The following is a 21392-nucleotide window of genomic DNA, read 5'->3' as shown; positions in this document are numbered from 1 at the left end:
CCGCCGCGCACCCCAACGCTAGGAGGGCGGGGGCGAGCCACGAGGGAGGGGCTGCAGGGAGGAGGCAACCATGTGGTTCCAGCTCACTCTATTTTTTTCCCCGTCTTTCTCCACTCCTTTTTCTTTCCAAACAGGGGAAAGTGTTCCAGGAGCAGCGGCGTCTTTCCGCCTCGCTTTTTCCTCCCCAACCCTGGTCCCCACTCCCGTCTGGGCTCCAGCCGGTGGGGCGCGCGCCGAAAGCCCGTCTGCGAGCGGGAGCGCGTGGCGCGGGGCCGCTGCCGCGGCGGCACATGGCCGCAGTCACCCCGCAAACACCCGGAGGCACCGCGCCCAGCTCGCCCGAGGTCCGTCGGCTGCGCCCCGCCGCCCCGGCGCCAAGCAGCGGCTGAACTGGGAGACACCCACGCCCGGCATCGGGATGACCCTCCTCCTCCTCCTCCTCTGGCTAGGTGAGTGCCTCGGGGCGGGCGGGGGGCCGGCTGACCAGGGCAAACACAAGCCTGCGTCCGGGGACGAACGCTGGCTCTGGACTGACTGTCGTTCCGCAGCCCCCGGAGTGAGCCGGGCTCCTCCGTTCCGGCATCCCGGCTGCGGAGGAGCACATCTGGCCGTGGAGCACACTTGGGGCTGGAGGTGGTTCCTGGTCCAGTTGGCTGTGAACCATTTGATGGGGAGAGTCTTTCGGGGGGTTGGTGTTTAGTTTCAGGAGAATGTGGGGAAACCAGAGGATTGGGGAAGGAAGGCTTCTTCAGGAATTCTTGTGCCAGGTTCCTGAGGGGGGAGGGGGGAGGTTTTTGTTTCAAACAGGCGCCTCCAGGGCCCAGATTGGAAACAGATGTGTTGAAGGGTCAGCGGAAGGGGAGGGGGGAGAGATGGGGAGAGGAGGATAGGCAAGGGGCAGAGCACCAGGAGAACCAGGAAGATGCAAACTCGAAAATGACCCGGGGAAGGAATAAGAGGGAAAGGGCAAGGATTGAAAGGGAGAGAGAAAGGAGAAGGGAAATATGAAGCAGAAGAGCAAGACTGAGGGAGACTGAGCAGAGAGTGGGAAGAAGACAGAAAAAAATGGAGTGGCAGAGAAGAGCAGAGAGAAACAGTTTCTGGGGCAAAGAGAGGAGCCCCCCTGTGTGTCCCTTCTGGGTGTCACCCAGGCAGGACTCCGGAAGCCGAAGCAGCCCTAAGGTACAGATTCTCCTGGGCAGGGACAGGCAGGCTTGCGGGAGTGGGCAGGACAGAACACATCGAGGACTGTGCACTAGGAGCTGACAAGAGGGAGGTGTGACTATCCAGATGCCTGGAGCAGGGAACACAGTCAGGAAAACTGAAGAGAAGTCAAGATCTGCAGGAGCAAGTGTGGGTTTCACCTGGAGATAGGATCAAAAGTCAACTGGAGTTCAGAAAACCAAGAGCCAGGCTGTTGTGGTAGGGTGAGCCCTACCCTGGACGCCAGGCCACCAGTCAGTTTTGAACTGACTGACTGGGCGACCTTGGAAAATTTATTCACTACCCAGGGCTTCAGTTTCCTTAGCTCCAAAACAAGACCACCAGATAGTTCCTAAGTCCCTCCTAGTTCTAACAAGCTAGGCAGCCTAAAACACCAGGAGGTTGTTGGGGCCTGATGTCTAGAAACCGCCCCCCAAAAAGTAAAAAGGCACTAAAAAGTCACCCCAAAGTAGCTGCCTAGAGAGCTCCCTCTCTCTCTTTCCTTTTCTTTTTTTTTTTTTTTTTTTTTTTTGAAACCTTACAAACCAACTAGGCCATAGGCATGCCTGTGTAGGTCAGCCTTATGCCAACGATAATCACCCAGGTGAGAGGGCTACAGGAAGTGGGTTAGCCAGAACTATTGCTCAAGGAAGCAGGTAAGGAGCCACTATTTTCTGAGCTCTTTTAGATACTGCCAGGTATTGCAATACTGCTCCTGTGCACAGCTGGCATAATTAGATAGCACCTTTGTCACCTTTACTGGCCTCTACCCCTAAGCTACCAGTCACCAGATGTTCAGTAGACTCAAACATCAGAGCTGCCTTGTTAAAAAAAAAAGCTGGAATTTCTTAAGTACTTATTAGGTTGAGCACTTTATATCTTGTTAACTCGCTTAGTCTGTATGCCAACCCTTTTGGCTACCCACTTTATTATTCGCATTTTACAGATGAAGAAAGCAAGGTGGAAAGAGGTCAGGTAACTTGCTCAAGGGCATAGGCTCATCTTTAGCAGAGATGGGATCTGAATGCTGGTCGTCTGCCTCCAGAGATTGCTCACAAAACCACCATATGCTACTGGTCAGGACAGAAGGACTCCCAAAGGTGTTCTCTGTTACAAGGTCCAGTCTGGTCCTCCACATGGAGCTTGAGATGTCCTGTGCTCCTGTCCTGTAGAAGGGTCTGGAGGAGGGGAAACCAAGCAACATGGGGCACAGCTTATAGTGGAAAGTGAAAGGTGACTTTGGCCCTCCAGGTCAATTGAAATCAACTGACCTGATGATGGTTCTTCTCTTAGTTCATGAAAAAGAGGAACTGACCAAGACATGGGCCCAAGATGTCACTGATTCACTGCCGGTCCTTATTGGGTTCCTACTATGTGTTATCATTCCTCTGGTGAGAAAATAATCTGTTGGGTTGATACTCTATCTTTCTGATAGAAGCTACCCCTCCTGATTTCTTTCTTGGTTCTGTCTTTATGAATTGTTACAAACGATAGGCCATGTAGGAGAGACAAAGTGGACTGCTGACTTCAAATTCTGCACAACTGGAAGCTCAGCATCCACACCTACTCTTGAGCTTTGCCACATCTATACCTTTGTCAAACATACTCAGATTCATGACATCCCAGCTCTAAGTTGAGGAACCAGCTCAAGTAAGAAGTTACAGAGAGGATGAGCTGAAGGTCAGGACGAGGGACAAGGCAGGAGACTCGGGGTGAGGTTGGTGAGCCAGAGACACGCATCTGAGGGGAGCAGCACCAAAGGAACCCTTCTGCTCAGACATCCTGCGGGCATCAGAGCCCCTGGGGAAGCGCCCCTGTGGGCTGGAAGGGCCTTATTTGCAAAGTGGCTTGGGGCCATGGTATGCCTGGGCACTCTTTAGCAAAGCCAGGAAGGAAAGCCTCCAAGTTGCGTGAATCATCCAGTGGGCCCTTGAAGGAACAGTTCCAGGGCTGCTTCTGGTCACCGCTGGCATGGTTTCTGGCTTCTTTTTTTCTAGAGATTGCACACTATTTAAAGGAAATTGGGAGGGCTAAGAGTTCATAGTCAGAACAAGAATGGACCAGTTGACTCCTTGTTTTCTGGACCTGCCAATGAATTGAATCAAATGCCTGCCTTTCTGATGTGAGTGAAAAATTACGACCCTGAGCCCTATGGAGGAAAGGGAAGGGGGATTTCATGGGCTTCCCAAACCCTATCCCATCCTCTGACCACCACCCCTTAACTCTCTCCCTGAGGCTCAGCTCCCCGTTATTCCACCTGAACTTCTCTCCTAGACTCTGTAACAGATGCCACACCGCTCTCCTGCCTGAACTCTGTCTTCTCCACCCTGCACACCGCTACCAGGGTAACCCTGTCAAAGAGCTGCTGCAATGCAAAGAGTTTGGAATTGGAATCTAGCAACCTGTCTGAGTTCCTATTCTGACTCCCTTGTCTGTAAAATGGGGGTGCAGGGATGTTGAGTTCAAAACTTCTGTAATTCTATGATCTTACTCCCATCTTCCATAAACCTTTTAGGTTCCATTGCTTATAATATTGAGTACAAATACTTTATTCTTATATTGTAGGTTTTATAGAATATCATTTCTCTCCTCTCCTCCCTGCCTCCGGACAACTGTCCAGAGAACCTGGATTACTTCTTGGGCCCTAAACATGTCCCCTGCTCCTTTCAGTTCTATGCTTTTGTTAATGATCACCTCTCCACCAAAAATGCCCTCTTATGCTCCACCCCTAGAGGTCAAAATCTTGTTTACCCTCTAAGTCTCACCGCACATGCAGCTTCCTTCACACGCCCATCTGTGATTTCACCAACAGGATATATTTTCTTCCAGTCCTTTGAATCCCAGTAGCCTCTCTGTTGTTCTGCATTTGCAGGATGATGATCTGAATGCTTATCTGATCCCCCTTAGAGTGTAAGCTGTGTGTAGACAGGGGCAATGAGTGTCTCAGCCACCTGGGCTCCACTTTCAGTACCTTCTGTAGCTGAAAGCTGGCGAAGTCTTTGTTAAGATAATTGGGTTTTTGAAACATTTGGAACATTTGAAGTCAAGAGAGTTAAAAGATGTATACAATTATTGCTCTTAGTGAGAGGACACAATTATGAGGAGCCCAGTTTTAATTCAGCCTGGTTTTGTGCTTCCCTGTCCATTACTGCAAAAATAGCATCAGTACTATTTTTTTTAACTGTACATAGAACATCACATGGACAGGGACCAGATAGCATATTTGTTATACAAACTTACTTTGTTATATTGAGTATGTTAGTACCAGATTAACAATACTTTTTCATTGAAACTTGTGCCCGGGTGGGGAAGGAGGTTTGTTTCCCAGAAAATGCGTTTAAGGAAGGCTTGAATGCATAGTCCATTGGTCTGTGGTCTGATGCCAGATGTCAGTAGGATTCTATGTCCTTGCCTCATCTTCCCACATTAATGATGATGGTCATCATAATAATAGGTTCCCAGCAGGCATGTATCTTGTCTCATCCAGTTTTTGTCTTGTGCTCAGCTGGGCAGTGTACATATGAGTGTATTTTATGAATATACCTAATGATGACATTTTTAAAAGGTAAAGTCAAAAATGGTCAGATATGGGGGAAAGTTAAAAGACTCTCTGAATCGATGGTTTGGAGAGATTTGGCTGAAGTTAAACAGCTAGCTTAGTAGGAAGGCCAAGATGAGAACCCCAATTCTAGGATCTGTCCAATCACATATTCTCAAAATAGAAGAGGATTCTCCCTCTTTTCCAACTCATGCAGTTGAGCTCTAGGATCAAAGTTGCTCTTCAGAAGCTTCAGTTAACTAAGCTAAATGCTGAAGAGTAATTGGCATTGGCTTTTATGTTGAGACATTGCCTAAAAAGTAGGGCAGATGTCGTAACATTTCAATTTGGCCATCATAACGGGAAATCCTGGAAACTTCTTCAGTGCCTGTAAAATGTCTGGTGTGTTTAGGACAAAGAGAGTATACCCAAAATCCCAACCATGTGAGCATGTGCCTACAATAAACAGCAAAAACTCAATAACTGTAACCCCTTCATAATTTTACTGGGTTATTCTGCGCAAGTCATATCGCCCTGAGCCTCAGTATCTTTCTTTGTAAAATGAGATTACTAGACTAAGGTTCTCTTTATGTTTCCTATACCACTAACATTCTCTGATTTCTTTTTAAAAAGATTTTATTTATTTATTTTTAGAGAGAGGGGACGGGAGGAAGAAAGAGAAGAAAAGAAACATCCATGTGTGGTTGCTTCTTGCACGCCCTCAACTGGGGACCTGCCCTGCAACCCAGGCAAGTGCCCTGACTGGAAATCGAACCAGCAACCCTTTGGTTCACAGGCCGGCACTCAGTCCACTGGGCCACACTGGTCAGGGCTGATTTTTTTTTTAATTCTGAGAATTTGCAGGCTGGTCTTGACGTGGTTGTGATCAGGAACACATGAGTGTAACCATACTTATCTGATATTTTCAGGCACTTGTCCATGCATGGCAGTTGGTAACCTGTGATTATAGATCCACAAGGGCTGACTACCTGGTGTAAGAGAGCAGCAGTGACTTCATCCTGGAACTGCACTGGGGCACTGTCAGCCAGGGAACCTTATTCAGGATCAGGGTGGACAGCCACAGACCCTGGCCCAGGAAGTTTAATAGCTGAAATACCAAAGGAGCTCTTCCTCAGGAGAGTTACCTACAAAATACCCCCAGGCGTGGACACCCAGGACAAACTTCTGCACAGAGGGTCTATTGTGTGAAACGGTTTGTAAGCATTAAGCACTTTTTGTTTTGATTTTTAAATTAAGGCATAATTTGTATATCATAATGTGTACCCATTAAGTATGCAGCTTAATGGGTTCCTTGCATAGATTTGAATTTGTGGTTGGGTATTGAAATATGAATTATAAATTATTAGTTCACTTATAGCAGCTGAGAGAGCATCATGTGGATTATTATGACGGTAGAATTCATTTCTAAATTTGTCCAAAGTTCAGCAGTTTACAAAGTATGCTAACGTACTTTATTTCATCCTAAGATCACTCTTGGAAAGCAAACGTCATTATCATGCCATTTTACAGATAAACAAACTGAGGCTAAGAGAAATGAAATGAGTTTCTGAAGATTACCCTGTTAACAAACAGCTGGGCCAGGACACCAGCGCAGCGCTTGGATTCCAAGACATTTGCTTTCCATTTACCAGGAGGCACGTAGTTCTTCTGAAAGGGAGGTTTGTGTGCTACCAAGAAGAGGGGCAGGCTGAAGCCGATGCTTGTTTACAGGGTTTCACGCCATCAGTCCCACGGGGGAAAAGGAACATTTAGCACACTCTCCTCCCTTTCCATTTCGTTCAGACGGTTAAGAAATGGTTTGTTTGGGTTAATGACTATTGTTCATAACCCAGAATGACTACATATACCGTGCATGGACTACTTGTTTCCTCTCGTCAGGAGACCCTTGTGGTTGCCAGAGTTAATGCCATGGAGACCTTGCCTGCATTGGAGTCATACGTATGAGCTCTCCGTGTAACACACAGTCCCGTGGGTGGTGAACATGTATGATTGGGTATGACTGCTCAATCTGTCGCTTTTTCTAGTGAAATTTCTGTTTTCAGCAGTTTTTACTTCTCCTCCTCAACTCCCTCCTCCCCCCAATGCAGACTATAGCAAAAAAGAAAATGTTTGGTTATCTGAGCTTCTTAACTATCTGAATTCTGGAAGAGAAGTTTATTTCCTTTGGCACCATAGAGACCGCACCGGGGAAGAATGCTGAAATCAAACCACCTCTATTTTGTTAGCGACGGTTGGGTCGCTCGGTGTGCGGCCTGAGCCAGAGTCTGGTGGGGACGAGACTGAGACTGCTTTGTTTCGGTGGAAGTCGGGGGGAAAGCTGTTTTCCTTGGGCTCACACCGAGAAGGGACCGTGGCCAAACATCTTCAGAGAGTTCCTCGGCTGGCGGGGAACAGCAGAGGTTTTTCTGAAGCCAGCCAGTAAAGGGGACCTGGAGAGTTCTGTCACTGGTGACAGAGGAAAGAAAGGAGAGCAGGAGGAAGAGGAAACAGAGGAAGGTGGAGAAACAGCATCAGGAGAGGGTGAGAACGCGAAGCTGAAATCGCAGACCGCCTGGTGTTTACGGAGCAGTTTCTTGGAGCCCCCTCTAGTTCCGCATGGCTGCGGCAGCTCCTGGGCCGCCCTCTTAGGGTCACTGTTAGCACTCACGTGTGCGCTGTGCCGTCTTCCACCTCGTTCACTCACCGTCACCCACAAAAGAATTACGGAAGGGAGCTGCCATCTATCGTTCAGGCCCTGGGTTAGGCTCTGAGACCCCAGTTATGTAAAAAGCAGAGCTCCTGTTGTACCGTCTGAGAATACGCAGTGGACAGGACGTGCTCCTAAGGAAGGAATTAGGTACGTGGAAGTGCTATAATGGGGGAAAGCACCAAGGTTTCTAGGAGCCCCACCGGGGAAGCCATTTCAGCAGGCGCTTGTGCAGATAGGCATGTCTTCCCCTGGAGGTCTTTGGTGCTGTGTCTGATTCTCCTCCGTCCCTCATGGCACTTGCACGTTAGTGAGGGGTGTTGATGGATCACCCGCATCCTCCCCAGAACGGATCGTTAAGTGGTGCGTGTCCTGGGCATTCAGCCAAGTGCTTCCTGGAGGGATTGAACCTCCCGATGGCCTTGCCGAGTGAAGGTTATGGTCTCATTCTTCATCACAACCTGCCAGCGAAATAGCTACTTCAATTTTCTCATCCCTCATGAGATGCTTTTAAAAAGAGAGAGAAAGAGATATATCAATGAATTTGTATCTTAATTATTAAGCATGGTGGTCTATTCATGCAAGGTTTTAATGGTACTTGCCCACATGGAAAGCAAATAGAATCAAGCCAAGAAGGAATTTGCTGTTCTAGAAGAAATCCATAACATTGAATAGAGACTCAATCCCTGACAGTCTTACTTTTTCTTCATTGTGCGGGTGTGAGGGAGGGAGAGGATCAGACCTCAGAGACTTCATTGCTTAAATTCAGGCTTGGGTTTGTAGCGGTCACTCAGACTAGGAGCAATAAGTCTTCTAACCCAGCCTCTGTCACTTCTCATTACTTCCAGTGACAGTTCCAATTATTTCCAGTCACTTTTCGAGGGGAGAGCAGAGGGCAGATAAGGCTTCCATGTGGACCAGCCACACAGCAACCTCCGTAAGAACCTGGCCCCGGGGTCCTCAGACCCTGGCTCTGAGGCTGGCTAAGCCACTTCATAGCTTCACAATCGTGTGGCCTTGGGCCAGTCACTTCACGTTCCTCGCTGGGAGAGGCAGAGCCTGCGGATATTCAGAGGGTCTGTTGGCACTCAGCTGACCTCCTGGTGTTTACAGAGCAGGACCAGCCTTCGGGGCAGCGGCCACTGCTGCTTCTCCACCCTGCCGATGAGTTCCCTAATGCCCTTCAGAGAATGCCAGCCTGCTCTAGGACCCTAAGAATCGCATCTGTGCCCCAACTATCTGCAACTGCTCTGGAAGAGAAATGGATGCGTTGTAGTCCGAGGCCAGAGGTGCCCGTCCACGCCAAAGCGCTATCACAGTGTGCGGGCCTTCTTTTCTCAGGCTCTGCCCTCTCTCCACCTGCTCCTGAATCCCTGTGCCCAGCTGGGCTGGCCCAGCTGGGCAAATCCTGGGTGGTTCTGTTTGCCATCAAGTCCTGCTTTATTCAGCACCAACTATGTGCCAGGCCCTGTGTTCACACGAGTCATTTCTTGTATCCTCAGTAACCCATGAGGCAGGTATTATTATCCACATTTTTAAGTCAGAAAAGTGAGCCTTAAGAGGTAAGCTGTTCTATCCTAGGCTGTACAGCTTAAATACAGCAAAGCGGGGGACCAGAGCTGAGTTTGCCTTCTGTTTCACCTCTGATCTGGGGATGAGAATGCAGAGACAGACAAGTAACATACATACAGTGACATCAGCTGGAGGCCACTTGAACCAAATCCACCTGGCCTCTGAGGGGTCTGCCTGGTGAGGAGGTGCGAGTTCCCGCATTCACCAACTTTCTGGCAGTCGTTTATCCTGACCAAAATTAGGCCCCAGTAAGCCCAACACCCATATTCAAGGTGTGTTGAATTATATTCCCTTTTTAAATTTGGAGGGAAAGGAAAACCTCAAGATGAGAAGAAAAATGTTTGTTTTTTTCCACTGACCCCAACAGCCAAGAGTATGATTTCCCTCTCTGTGAAAAAGGGCTAAGCTGCATGTCCCAGATTTCTGCAGACCTAGAATTCCCACTCGGAATGAATCCCTGGACCAGGTTGCAGGGTCTGGGTTTCCATGGTCCAGGTCCATCTGCTTCCTCCAGTGGAGCTCCATCCCCGCCCGCGCTCCAGCCAATGGCGGAGAAGCGCAGCAAGCTTCGGCCCGCCCCCCGCCCCACCCTCAGAGAAGGAAAGGCTGGAAACGGGGCCACCTCTCTGCAGCCACCTTCTCTGCTCCACTGCCTCCCACTCTGTCCCCGAAGTCCTGCTGCTTCCCAAGCTCTGAGGAATCCAGGTGACGGTCCCTCACATGCCTGCCACTTTGGCCTGACCTTCCTGGTGTTCTTTCTCTCTGGGCGCCATATGGCCGTCTCTCAGATCCTGCCCTAAACCAGAGACGGAGGAAGGAGAAGCAGAGACGCGCACACACAGAGAGACAGAGTGGGACAGACACACAGAGAAATAGAGAGGGACAGAAAGACACAAAGAGCAGAGCGGAGAGTAGGAACTCCGGAAAGCTCATGTTTCACGTACTGCCTCTTTTTCTTTCTGTCCCGCTCCCGCGCGCACTTCTCTGACTTCACACCGGCAACCTTGACAAAGAGCTCCCTCCTGAAACATTTGCTAGAGGCAGTGCTCTGCGGCCCTGGCCTGCCCTCAGGCCTCCCGCCTTGCTTTTTATCACCGTTGTGCCCTGACTCACCATCCCCTTTGCCCGGCTGCCTCTCACCACTTCTCCCTGACCAGCTCCTACCCACCCCTCAAGACCGTGGGATCCTCTCCTCTCATCTTGGGAGGCGGATCTGCCACTCCCAGGTGAGAGCGCCGCGCACCCGTCAGTACCCCATAGCCTCCTGGTCACATCTGTGGAATGGCTTATGTCACATTACATCGTAGTCAGCTTCTCCATCTTTCCTGTTGAGTGTGAGTGGAGGACAGGGTCTTATTGTCCGTGACACCAGGCCTCGTGGTTGGCACACATTAGGTGCTTGGAAAACGGATGAATGAGTGAACACATAAACAAGTGAGAGTAAAATGTAAGCTTATAAAAATACATTACCTCTTTACTACAGTATCTAGTACCTGTTACCTCTTCCTAGAATATCTTTTCTTTTTAATTAAATCTATTGGGGTGACATTGGTTAATAAAATTATACACGTTTAAAGTGTACAAGGCTGTAATAAATCTGTATTCTGCATGTGTGTTTACCTACCCAAAGTAAAATCTCCTTGCTTCACCATATATTTGGCCCCCATTTCTCTTTTCTACTCCCCCCCCACCCCCTTCCTCTGGTAATCACCTTATTGTTGTCTGTGTCTGAGTTTTTATTTGTCTTGTTTGTTCATTTGTTGCTTTCAGTTTATATCTTATGTATGAATGAAATCATATGGTTGCTGACTTTTTCTGTCTGACTTATTTCGCTTAGCACGATATTCTCAAGATCCATCCATGTTGTCGCAAGTGGCAGTATTTTATCGTATGGCTGAGTAGTATTTCATAGTATATATGTTCCACATCTTCTTTTTTCAACTCTTTATCAAAGGGACATTTTGGTGGTTTCCATGTCTTGGTCACTGTGAATAACGTTGCAGTTGAACATAGAGGTGCATGTATCTTTGTGAATAAATATTTTTGAATTTTTCAGGTAGTCATCCAGAAGAGGGGTTGCTGGGTCATATGGTAACTCTATCCTTAATATTTTGAGGAACCTCCATACTGTTTTCCACAATGTCTACACCAATTTACATCCCCACTACCAGTGAATGGGGATTACTTTTTCTCTGCAACCTCTCCAACCCTTGCTATTACTTGTCTTGTTGATAATAGCTGTTCTAACAGGCGTGAGGTGGTATCTCATTGTCGTTTTGATTTGCATTTTCCTAATAGCTAGTGAAATTGAGCATTTTTTCATATGTCTGTTAACCATTTGTGTGTCTTAAGAGAAATGTCTGCTTAGGTCCTCCTCCCATTTTTGAATTGTATTGTTAGGGTTTTTGTTGTTAAGTTGTATGAGTTCTTTATATATTTTGGATATTAACCCCTTATCAGAGGTATTGTGTGCAAATACCTTCTCCCATTTGGTTGGTTGCCTTTTTGTTTTGTTGACAGGTTGTTGTTTTTCCTGTGCAGAAACTTTTTAAGTTTGACACAGTCCCATTCATTTATTTTTGTTTTTACCTCTCTTGCCTTTGAAGTCAAATTCATGAAACCCTCTGTAAAACCAAGGTCTGTAAGTTTAGTACCTGTTTTCTTCTATGTAATTTATTGTTCCAGGTCTTTGATCCATTTTGAGTTAATAAAAAGCATTCTAGTTTCATTTCTTTTGCATGTGACTTTTCAATTTTCCCAGAACCATTTATTGAAGAGGCTTTGTTTTCCCTCCATTGTATGTTTTTTCTTTATCAAAAATTACAGGATTTGGCAAAAGTAGGTTGACAGTTGTTCATATGGAAAAAATACAATAATTAATAACAATACAAGAACAAACTCTGTGTTTTACATACGCACAACTGTCCACCTAGTTTTGCACCACCCCGTATTTGCCCATATACATGTGGGGTTATTTCTGGGCTCTCAGTTTCATTCCACTGGTCAGTGCGTCTGCGTTTCTTCCAGTACCACGTGTTTTAATTAATGTTGCTTTTGTAGTATAATTTGAAGTCAAGGAATGTGATCTCTCTGGCTTTATTCTTTTTTCCCTCAAGATTGCTTTGGCTTTTCGGAGTCTTTTCTGGTTCATACAACCTGATGATTTTTTTGTTCTTTTTCTTTTTTAAAAAATGTCATTGGGATATTAATGGGAATTCAATTAAATCTGTATATTGCTTTAGTAATGTAGCCATTTTAACTATGTTGATTCTTCCAGTCCATGAACATGGAATACTTTTCCATTTCTTTGTATCTTTTTCAGTCTCTTTTAATAATACTTTGTAGTTTTCAGTGTGTAAGTCCTTCTCATCCTTTGTTAAGTTTAGTCCTAGGTATTTTATTTTATTATTATTTTTTTTTTTGGTATTCTTTCTGCTGCAATTGCAAAAGGAATTCTTTTCATTTCCTTTTCTGAAATTTCATTGTTAGTATATAGGAATGCAATGGAATTTTATACATTGATTTTGTATCCTTCAACTTTGTTTATTGTTTCTAATAGTTTTGTGGTAGAGTTATTAGGGTTTTCTGTATAAAGAATCACGTTGTCTGCAAAAAGTGACAATTTTACTTCTTTATCCCTAGTTTGGATGGCTTTTATTTCTTTCTCTTGCCTCATTGCTCTGGCCAGGACGTCCCTAGTATATCTTTAATGGAGATATCTATATCACCAAAAAGACCCAAAAGAGGAAATGGTCATTTTAGGCACCGAAGATGGTTGGAATATTGTGGGCAGTGGGGCCTGTCTGGTGTGCTTCACAATTTTCCCACCTGGGAGGCCAGCCACACGTGGCTCCTCCTGAAGCAGGGCTGCTCATAGTCGTTGGAGGAAGACAGTCAGAGCTGTGCAGTGGGCAGGCCACGGGTGGGGGTGGCATGAGAGCGTGCAAACCCTTCGTTTCAGGCCTGGTCATGGGAAGCCTGTAGCAGCTCAGCCCTGGGTGAATATTTCCCATGTAATAATTTGGGGACCTGCAGCTTCTCCTTCCGGCACTATTCTGAACTTTAGCCTCATGCGGGGACAAGGCCAACCATGTTGACCAGCTCTTTCCCTGCTCCTTTGCAGGTCCTCTGGGGGTGAGTGACAAGTTGTATGTTGGGTGCTTAGCCCATAAGGGGCCCCTTTGCTAGCACATGGACTTAAAATTCTTCTTCCTCTCCTCTTCTCTCTGGTTTCGGTTGTGGTAGACTCATGCTGCTCGTCACTGACTGTGCCGGGGTATCATGGAGGCCGGGCAAGTGAAAGAAACACAAGTCAGGCAACCGTTACAGAGAGTGGTGGTGGGATTTAGGAGACATTATTTCCAGGCTTCGTGCTCATACATATGTCAGCTCATTTAATCCTCACGGCAGCATTGTGAGGTAAACATCATCAGCCCCCATTTTAGAGAAGAGGACCAGAGAGGTCAGGGATTTTTCCTGGTGTTACACCGCTAGCGAGCAGCAGAGCCAAAGCACAGAGCCAGGCCTTTGGGCCTCCGAATCATTGCCCGTCCGTCATGCACACGACCACGGTCCCCCTACGAATGGCAGCGGCATCTCATAACACTTAGCAGGCCTCTCCCTGGGCTCTGGCCGCTGTTGTCCCATTGCCCATCGACTGATCAAATAGGCATGGAACGAGCTTCTGGGAGGGCTGGGGCTTTTCTGTGTTCAGTGACCAACCGTCCTGATTTGCCCAGGACTTTCAGCGCTGAAACCAGGACAGTCTTGCAGAAACCGCTCGAGCGCTTGCCCCAGCAGTGCAGTATCTCACTCTCAGAAGTGTGGTCCTCAGGCTAGCAGCAGTGGTATCACCAGGGAGCTGGATAGGGACGCAGACTCTCAGGCCCCACCCCAGGCCCACTGAGCCAGAATCTGCGAGATCCGTGCAAGATCGCCGGAGAAATCAGTATAAAAACCTCCTGAGAGACTTGAAACAGAGCCTGAAGCACCTTTCACGGGAGCTGGGGAAATGGAGGACTTGCACCCGAATTATCTAACCCAGGAAAAGCTTTGGGATAGCCTCCATCGGCGTGTACTGACCCAAACACAGATTTATCGGCTAGGACAGGCCCCATAGTTGACCCATTTGTGGGAAAACGCTGTGTGAGCATGGAGTGATGAATGGTTAAGCTTCTGTGTCTGTCCTTGAAATGAGGATGTTCTTGTAAAGGCTCTGAAGTGTCCTGGGTTTGTTCTCCCTTCTGGGAAGAGGCTGGAGCTCTCAGCAGCTGCCGCATCCCCACGCCGGGCCTGGGGACTCAGACGCGAGATAACAGCACAGAGGTCAGCGCTCAGCATAGAGCCACGCTTGGCAAATAGTAGGCTCTCAGTACTTACCTACCGAAGGGATAAGGGGCATCCCAAACCTACATGTTCTCTTGTTTGATGCCTGGCTCCTCTGCACAGGAACCTAATTCACTTGCAAACACGTTGTCAGTGTTTATTTGCCCTCCTGTCTTTACTGGACCATAAACAAGCGGGATTGGCCTGTGCTCCTGGTGACGGGGCGCCTGCAGCTGCTCTGGTGCTTCAGCAGCTTCTCTGAGCCTTGGCTGGCCTCAGGGGAAACCTGGGTCAAAGCACTTGTTCGGGTGCTTTCAGTGAAGGTGGTGTGCCATCTTCGGTCCATCTTTTCCCCCCTGCAGCCCCACTGTGGGATGTTAAAACAGCAAGGTGGGAAGAGACGTTTGTGTTTCTGGGGTTTCCTCGTAGCCTCAGACTCCGAGCAGTGCTGCCCACGGGTGTCAGCTTCCCCTCCACCCCGGGCCGCGTGCCCAGGAGGCCTCTGCACTGAGGCAGCCCAAGGGAGGGTGACAGGCAGGCCTGGAGGGGACCATGTCACCCCCTCCGTCAGAGCTGTCCCGGACAAAGCTGATTTCTGCTGTGACGTTAATCCCACCCTGACACCAAGATATCAGACCATCACTTTCCTTGCACTAGGGACAGATGTTTCTGACCTGTGTTGGTTTTGTAGCTACTTCTTCCGTGCGGGTTGTTTTCCCCGGGATCTCAAAGGGCTTGGTGTAGGTAGATTTTGCAGGAAGATCCAGATTTCTGTTCCGGAGCGGCTCCTATGTGCTTGGTACTGGGGGGAGGGGAGCGGGGTGGGGTACCAGGGTGGGGGTGGCTATACGTGACCCAAGACCCAGCTCACTGAAGTCTGGTGCCCCGACCAGACTGAGAGGGAAAAGCTAGTGGTGAAAGATGTCAAACAGAATGTAATTAAATGCCAAAATGTTTGGTACTGACAGGAAATGATGTGGGAGTTTTGGAAAAGCATAGTCATTGAGGTGTAAGATCTTTTTCTGGCTAACAGTGGGGCAAGAATATGTGTAATGTGAGGTGAACGCACAGTCGCACAGTCGCTTAAGGGCGTTGTGTGCAGGGCGGGGGATGGGGGTGAGAGGGCAGGAGTCCAGAGGTAGGAACAGGGAGGGGAGGGGGCGGGGTGGAGGCGGTTGTGAAATAATTATTCTGGAAATAGCACACATTCATAGTTTACAGCCCAGTTTGGAACCTACCCCAGGCGGTGTTGAAAAATGACATTGGGCAACTCACTGAGCTGTAGTTTTCACCCCACACAAGAGGTATTGGAACCCAGAATTTCTAGGTCCTTTCTGCTCTGCGGATAGACTGATCGCTCCTTGTCCTGCACTGCAGGCTGTGAGCTGATGTGCTCACCTCCCTGCCCCCCGCACGGGCTCTGGGCTCCCTGCTCCCCAGGCTCCCTGCTCCCCAGACTCCGTGCTCCCCAGGCTCTCTGCTCCTCAGGCTCCCTCCTCTCCCAGGCTCCCTGCTCCCCAGGCCCCCTGCCACCACTCCAGCTCTGCCCTCGGAGTTTTCCCTTGCTTAGAATAGACCCATTTTGTCCAACCCGTCAGCGCTTCTGCCCCTGAAGATGCCAAAGGTGCTCTTGTCTCAGGGTCTTTGCACTTGTTTCCCCCTCACCCTGTGATATTCTTTCCCCTGATCTTTGCAAGGCTGGCTCCTTGCCTTCCAGATTTCAGTGCGAATATTGCCTCCAAGAGATCTTTCCTGAGCTCCTCCCACTCTTCCAGTGTAACCACGGCCTCTTGTATTTTCCTTCTAATATTTTATCACAATCTGAAATATACTTTTTAACCTACAAAAGTATGGAATTTGTATCATTGGTTGTTGTATCCATTGTGCTTAGAACAGTGCTGAAGCAGAGAGGGATGCTCATAAAGATACTATCAACAAACACAGATGCTCTCTTCTGTGTGGCGTGCACAGCAACAGAGACATTTTATAGAAGAAACAGTTATGTCATGAACCTTTATTATGGGCAGAGCTCTTTGTACGCATTATTTCACTTAATCCTCACAACAGGGAGGGGCACAGACTGGAACAGAGTCTGAGTCCTTACCGAAGGTTATACGTCCCTAGTGAGCCATGGAATTAGGGTTTGAATCCAGGCAGTCTGACTTTAAAGCTGGTACCATAAGATAATATATTATTGAAGTCGTCCAAGCCAGTGTTTCTCAGACTTTATGGTGCTTATGAATCACCGAGACCCTGTTAAAATGCAAGACCTGAATTTAGTGGGTGTAGGATGGGGCCTGAGATTCTGTTTCCCACCAGCTCCCAGCCAGTGCTGCTGAGGTGTGGAAAGGAAGGAAAGGAGAGATGGAAAGATGGAAACTGGGGCTCAGAGAGGTTAGGTGGCTTTCCCGAGGCCAAAGGGCTAGTTAATGGCTCCCAGCCCAAAGCTCTTTAAGCAGTTTAATGGCCCCGAGGGATTTAAAGCGTACACACCGAGGAAGGAGAGTTGACTTGGGGTGGGGAATACACTATATAATATACGGATGATGTATGATAGAATTGTACACCTGAAACCTGTATAATTTTATTAACCAATATCACCCCCAGTCAAGTCAATTTAAAAACAAAAGAAAAAGAAAGCATACACATATCCTCAAAGATCATTTGCAGGAATATAGATGCCTAAATTCGAGCTTGCCAAGCTGCCCCCAGCTCATCACAGCCAAGGACATGGTTGCCCCTGGGCTTCCCATAACAGCAGGACAGTTCTTGTTTTGAGAGACAAAAGTGGTTGCCCAAGAACTTCCAGACTTCTTCCTAGCACACTCAGCCATCTAGGTGTGTGATCTCCGGTGTACCTACTCCACTCTCTCTGCCTCATGGAAATAAGCTGCTGTGATCAGGGTGAGGATGGAGGGGGCAGCTTTCTCCCAGACAGAAGTGCTGGCAGAAGCCATTGCTCCTTTGCTGAGCCCTCCCCCTGCCACAGAGATAGCAGGCAGGAGCCATATCTGAGTGTCCATCAACCTGGCTCACACTTATTCCCCCAACAATGGTAATTCCCGGATACCTTGCCCAAGCCACCTTGGGGCCTACCCACACTGTTTCCAGTGCTTTTTCCATATGAATGGCCTGTCTTGGCTCATGCTTAAGATTTTCCTAAAATCTCTCAAACAAGCAGCATCTGGCCTCAGTGTTACCCATACCTCTCGCTAAGTAGCCCCTGGCCTGGCACTAGCAGCAGTTGACTGTGGTTTGCAGCTTGGCTTCACCTGGGCACCTCCAAGCCCAGCACAGGTAGCAGCCATATGCAGATGGCACTCTAGCTCATGCTGAATGGCACTGAGCGGGGCACAGGTGGCAGCTGACCTTGGCCTGCACCTCCCAGGAAACCCCAGAGCCAGCTTCGGACCATGCCAAAGCACCACCCAACCACCTAAGTGAGAGACACACAAGGAGCAGCCTCGGCAGGCACCAGAGCCCGACTGAAGCAAGTTCTGCTGGTGGGGTCAGCCCCTGCACAGCAGACTTTCCATGGTGGTCAAGGCCAGTCCTTAGCAGCCAGTCAGCCTTGGGGCAAGTTTCTCCCATTGATGTGCCGGCAGTAATCAAGGCTCAGCTACAACAGGAGGGTGCACACAGCCCACACAGGAGCATACTTGTACCTGGAGCAACCAGCTCAGGTGACAGGGAGGCTGCACCACTGGGTCCTACAGGACACCTACTACATAAGGCCACTCTACCAAGTCTGGGAGATGTAGCAGCTCTACCTAATACTAATACAGAGAAACAGGGAGGCAGCCAAAATGAGGAACAAGGAAACATGACCCAAATGAAAGAAAAAAACAAAACTTCAGAAAAAGAAGCGAACAGGATGGAGACAAGCAGCCTACCAGACGCAGAGTTCAAAACACTGGTTATGAGGATGCTCAATAAATTTAGGAGAAGAGTAGATGAACTTAGAACTTAAGCAGAGAGAAAACATAAAAAAGAACCAGTCAGAAATGAAAAATACATTAACTAAAATGAACACTACATTACAGGGAATAAATAGAGAGTAGATGAAGCAGAGGATCAGATCAGCAATTTGGGAGATAAAGAAGCAGACAATATCCAATCAGAGCAACCAAAAGAAAAATAGAATCCAAAAAAAATGAGAGTAGTTTAAGGACCCTCTGGGACAACTTAAAAAATACCAACATTTGCATCATGGGGGTGCTGGAATGAGAAGAGAGAAAACAAGAAATTGAAAACCTATTTGAAAAAATAGTGAAGGAAAACTTCCCTAACTTGGTGAAGGAAATAGACACACAAGTCCAGGAAGCACAGAGAATGTCAAACAAGATGAACCCAAAGGCGATCACACCAAGACACATGGTAATTAAAATGCCAAAGATGAAAGAGATTCTTAAAAACAGCACAAGAAAAGCAGTTAGTTACCTGCAAGGGAGCTCCCACCCTTCCCCAACCTTCCTGGTTTCTTTTTGCCTGACACAGAAGACTAAATGTAGACTTGTTGGGAACCTATAAGTCTGTCTGTCCCACCTTCCACCCAGCATAATCCTCTTCTGGAAGATGACCATTTGTGCAAACAACAGGAAGCTAGTACCTGCGAAGAGCCCTTGCCCTCTAAGAAAGCTCTTACAGCTAGAAGGACTTCCCACTCTGAGCTGGAATCACCCTTCCCAAAAACTGTTACCAACAGGGGTGGCAAAGATTAGTAAATGTCATAATCACCATACAAGTAAAAAGCTCTCCAATTTATAAAGTGATGTTTTAAAAGCATTCCTCTGTGACAGGCACTGTGCTGGACATTTTCATATACATGTCCCCTCATGTAATATCCACAACCACACCCTGAGGTACATAGAACCAAACCCCACAGTACAAATACAGACACTGAGGCTCACAGGGCGCAGTTGAAGGGACCTGCCCCAGGACAGGTGGTCAGTGGGCTTTACGGGCAATGTCATTTCTCCATCAGAACCCCACACCCTCCTCTATCCAAAGCCCTGTAAATAGTTAAAGGAAGTCTTTTCATGTTTGTCTCTCATCCTACTCTTTTCTCTTACAAACTAAACACCCTGTTTCCTTACATCTTTCTCCCCAGTTATCCTAATGACTGGCTGACCATCATTCGTGGAAGTCCTGTTATGTGCCAGGCACCCGACAGGTTGACTAAACTCATCTCTGTAAGAATCCTAAGATATTTCCATTTTGTACATGGGCAAAATGCTGATGCACAGAGAAGTAATATGTCTAATGTCACTCAATTAGTAAGTGACAGAAGGTGAGGGTTTGAGCCTGACTCTCGGAGACTGTGAACATGAGGAGAACGCTGGGATGAAGGGATGACACGAGGACAGTGGGGTCCGAGTGAGAATGATGCAAACTTGGATGTTCTCCCATTTGAACGATCTTTCCTGTATCAGAGGCTCGGGGTCCCCAACAGTCACTGAGCTCTGCACAGTGCCTCCCGGGGGCCCTGCTCTGTGCAGGGTAGCAGGGCCTGGCGTTAGGAGGGCATTGTTATTGAGGGGTTTATTTGACACCAATTCTAGGTACTTAAAAAAAAGCTTTACTGAGATATAATGGACATAACAATAAACCTCACATGTATAAAGTACACAATTTGTTAAGTTTTGGCACATGTATACACCCATGAAACCATCATCACAATCAGGGTATTTTTAAATATGTCAGAAATCCAAAAGTACCGCACAGCCCTAGGAGTCAAAGCTTCTATGGACCTTCAAGTGTCTGCCTGCTGCAGAGACCAGGTCGCGATCCTTCGGAGTGAACTCTCTATGAAGAGTCGAGATGGTAAAACTCTTTCTCTGAAATCTTTGACATTTGGGACCCACTGAGCTGTTTCCAGTTGCAACTGAGACTCGCAAGTGTGCAGCCTTTACCAACAAACGCAGTGGCCCAAGTAAGTCACCTCTGGCCAAAGCTAAAGTGCTCCAGCTACAATGCGGAGTCATGAAAGATGAGTGGAATACTGCCACTTTTGCAAGATGTGGTCTTTTTCTCCAGTCCCTGCTGGATTGAGTAACACAATATGAATTAAATGTTTTAAGCAATCATGTTCTTTCAAAAACGAAGAGTTTTCTAATTTGTAAATTAAAGGAGATTCGTGGGCGCCTGAAATGCAAAGAGAACATAAAGGACCTTGGGATGCTGCCTCTAGGACGGAAGGCCAGCAAGCTCCTCCATTGCGGTCTCCCCAGAGACTGGACTTGCAAAAGGAGGAAGCAAGTGGGAGGCTCTGTTATTTATTTTTTCAGTGCTTAACAAATCAGCTCAAGGAGACCCAATGTCAGGCCGAGCTGTGAAGTGTGACTTTTGAGGAGGGAATGCTTTAGCATCCAGTGGGAAAGGAGCCAGGTTCAGGCTAGAACATGATTTAGGTCCAGCTGATCTCTGCCTGTGTCATCCCTCCCTCTTAACCGTCTTGCTTCCCTGAAGAGGTAAGAAGGACAATGTTGGAACTTCTATTATGCATAGTACGAAAATTTTTGAACTACTTCCTATTTCTAAATAACTAGATTTGGAGGAAAGTACAAGTGAGCATACTGGGGTAGAAAGAGCATTTAAGTACTAAATGTAAGAAGAGCTTACTCTGAAAAACAAGGAGAGTACTAACTTTTAGACTCACCGTGCTGATTTTATTTTTCAGTTACGGTTGACATTCAGTATTATTTTATAAGAGTTTCACGTGTACAGCATAGTGATTAGACAATGATATAATTTACAAAGTGATCCCCCCAATAGTTTTAGTAGCTAGTTGGCACCACACATAGTTTTTGCGATATTATTGACTGTATTCCCTACGCTGTTCTTCACATCCTCTTGACTGTATTGTAACAACCAGTTCGTACTTCTCAACTTCGTCACCTTTTTCACCCTGTCCTCTAATTGCCCTTCCGTCTGGCTACCATCATTTTGTTCTCTGTATCTATGAGTCTGTCCCTGTTTTATTTGTTAGTTTATTTTGTTCTTTAGATTCCACATATAAGTGAAATCATATAATATTTGAATGTCTGT

The 21392-nt window shown here is 47.4% G+C and overlaps 1 protein-coding gene across 1 annotated transcript in view; it reads left to right on the top strand.

The window, feature by feature from the left end:
• Positions 1–358: 358 nt before the first annotated feature.
• The window catches only part of CLMP (CXADR like cell adhesion molecule), a 108152-nt gene continuing 87118 nt past the window's right edge, over positions 359–21392 (top strand). Inside the window, exon 1 of the mRNA XM_090291762.1 lies at positions 359–449. Coding sequence (XP_090147888.1) covers positions 419–449 — 31 coding nt within the window. The 5' untranslated portion in view covers positions 359–418. The remainder of the gene's footprint in view (positions 450–21392) is intronic.

This window comes from Furipterus horrens, unplaced genomic scaffold, assembly GCF_987537825.1.
Source record: "Furipterus horrens unplaced genomic scaffold, mFurHor1.1.pri manual_scaffold_11, whole genome shotgun sequence".
NCBI lineage: Eukaryota > Metazoa > Chordata > Mammalia > Chiroptera > Furipteridae > Furipterus > Furipterus horrens.
This window is presented reverse-complemented; position numbering and strand designations above follow the sequence as displayed.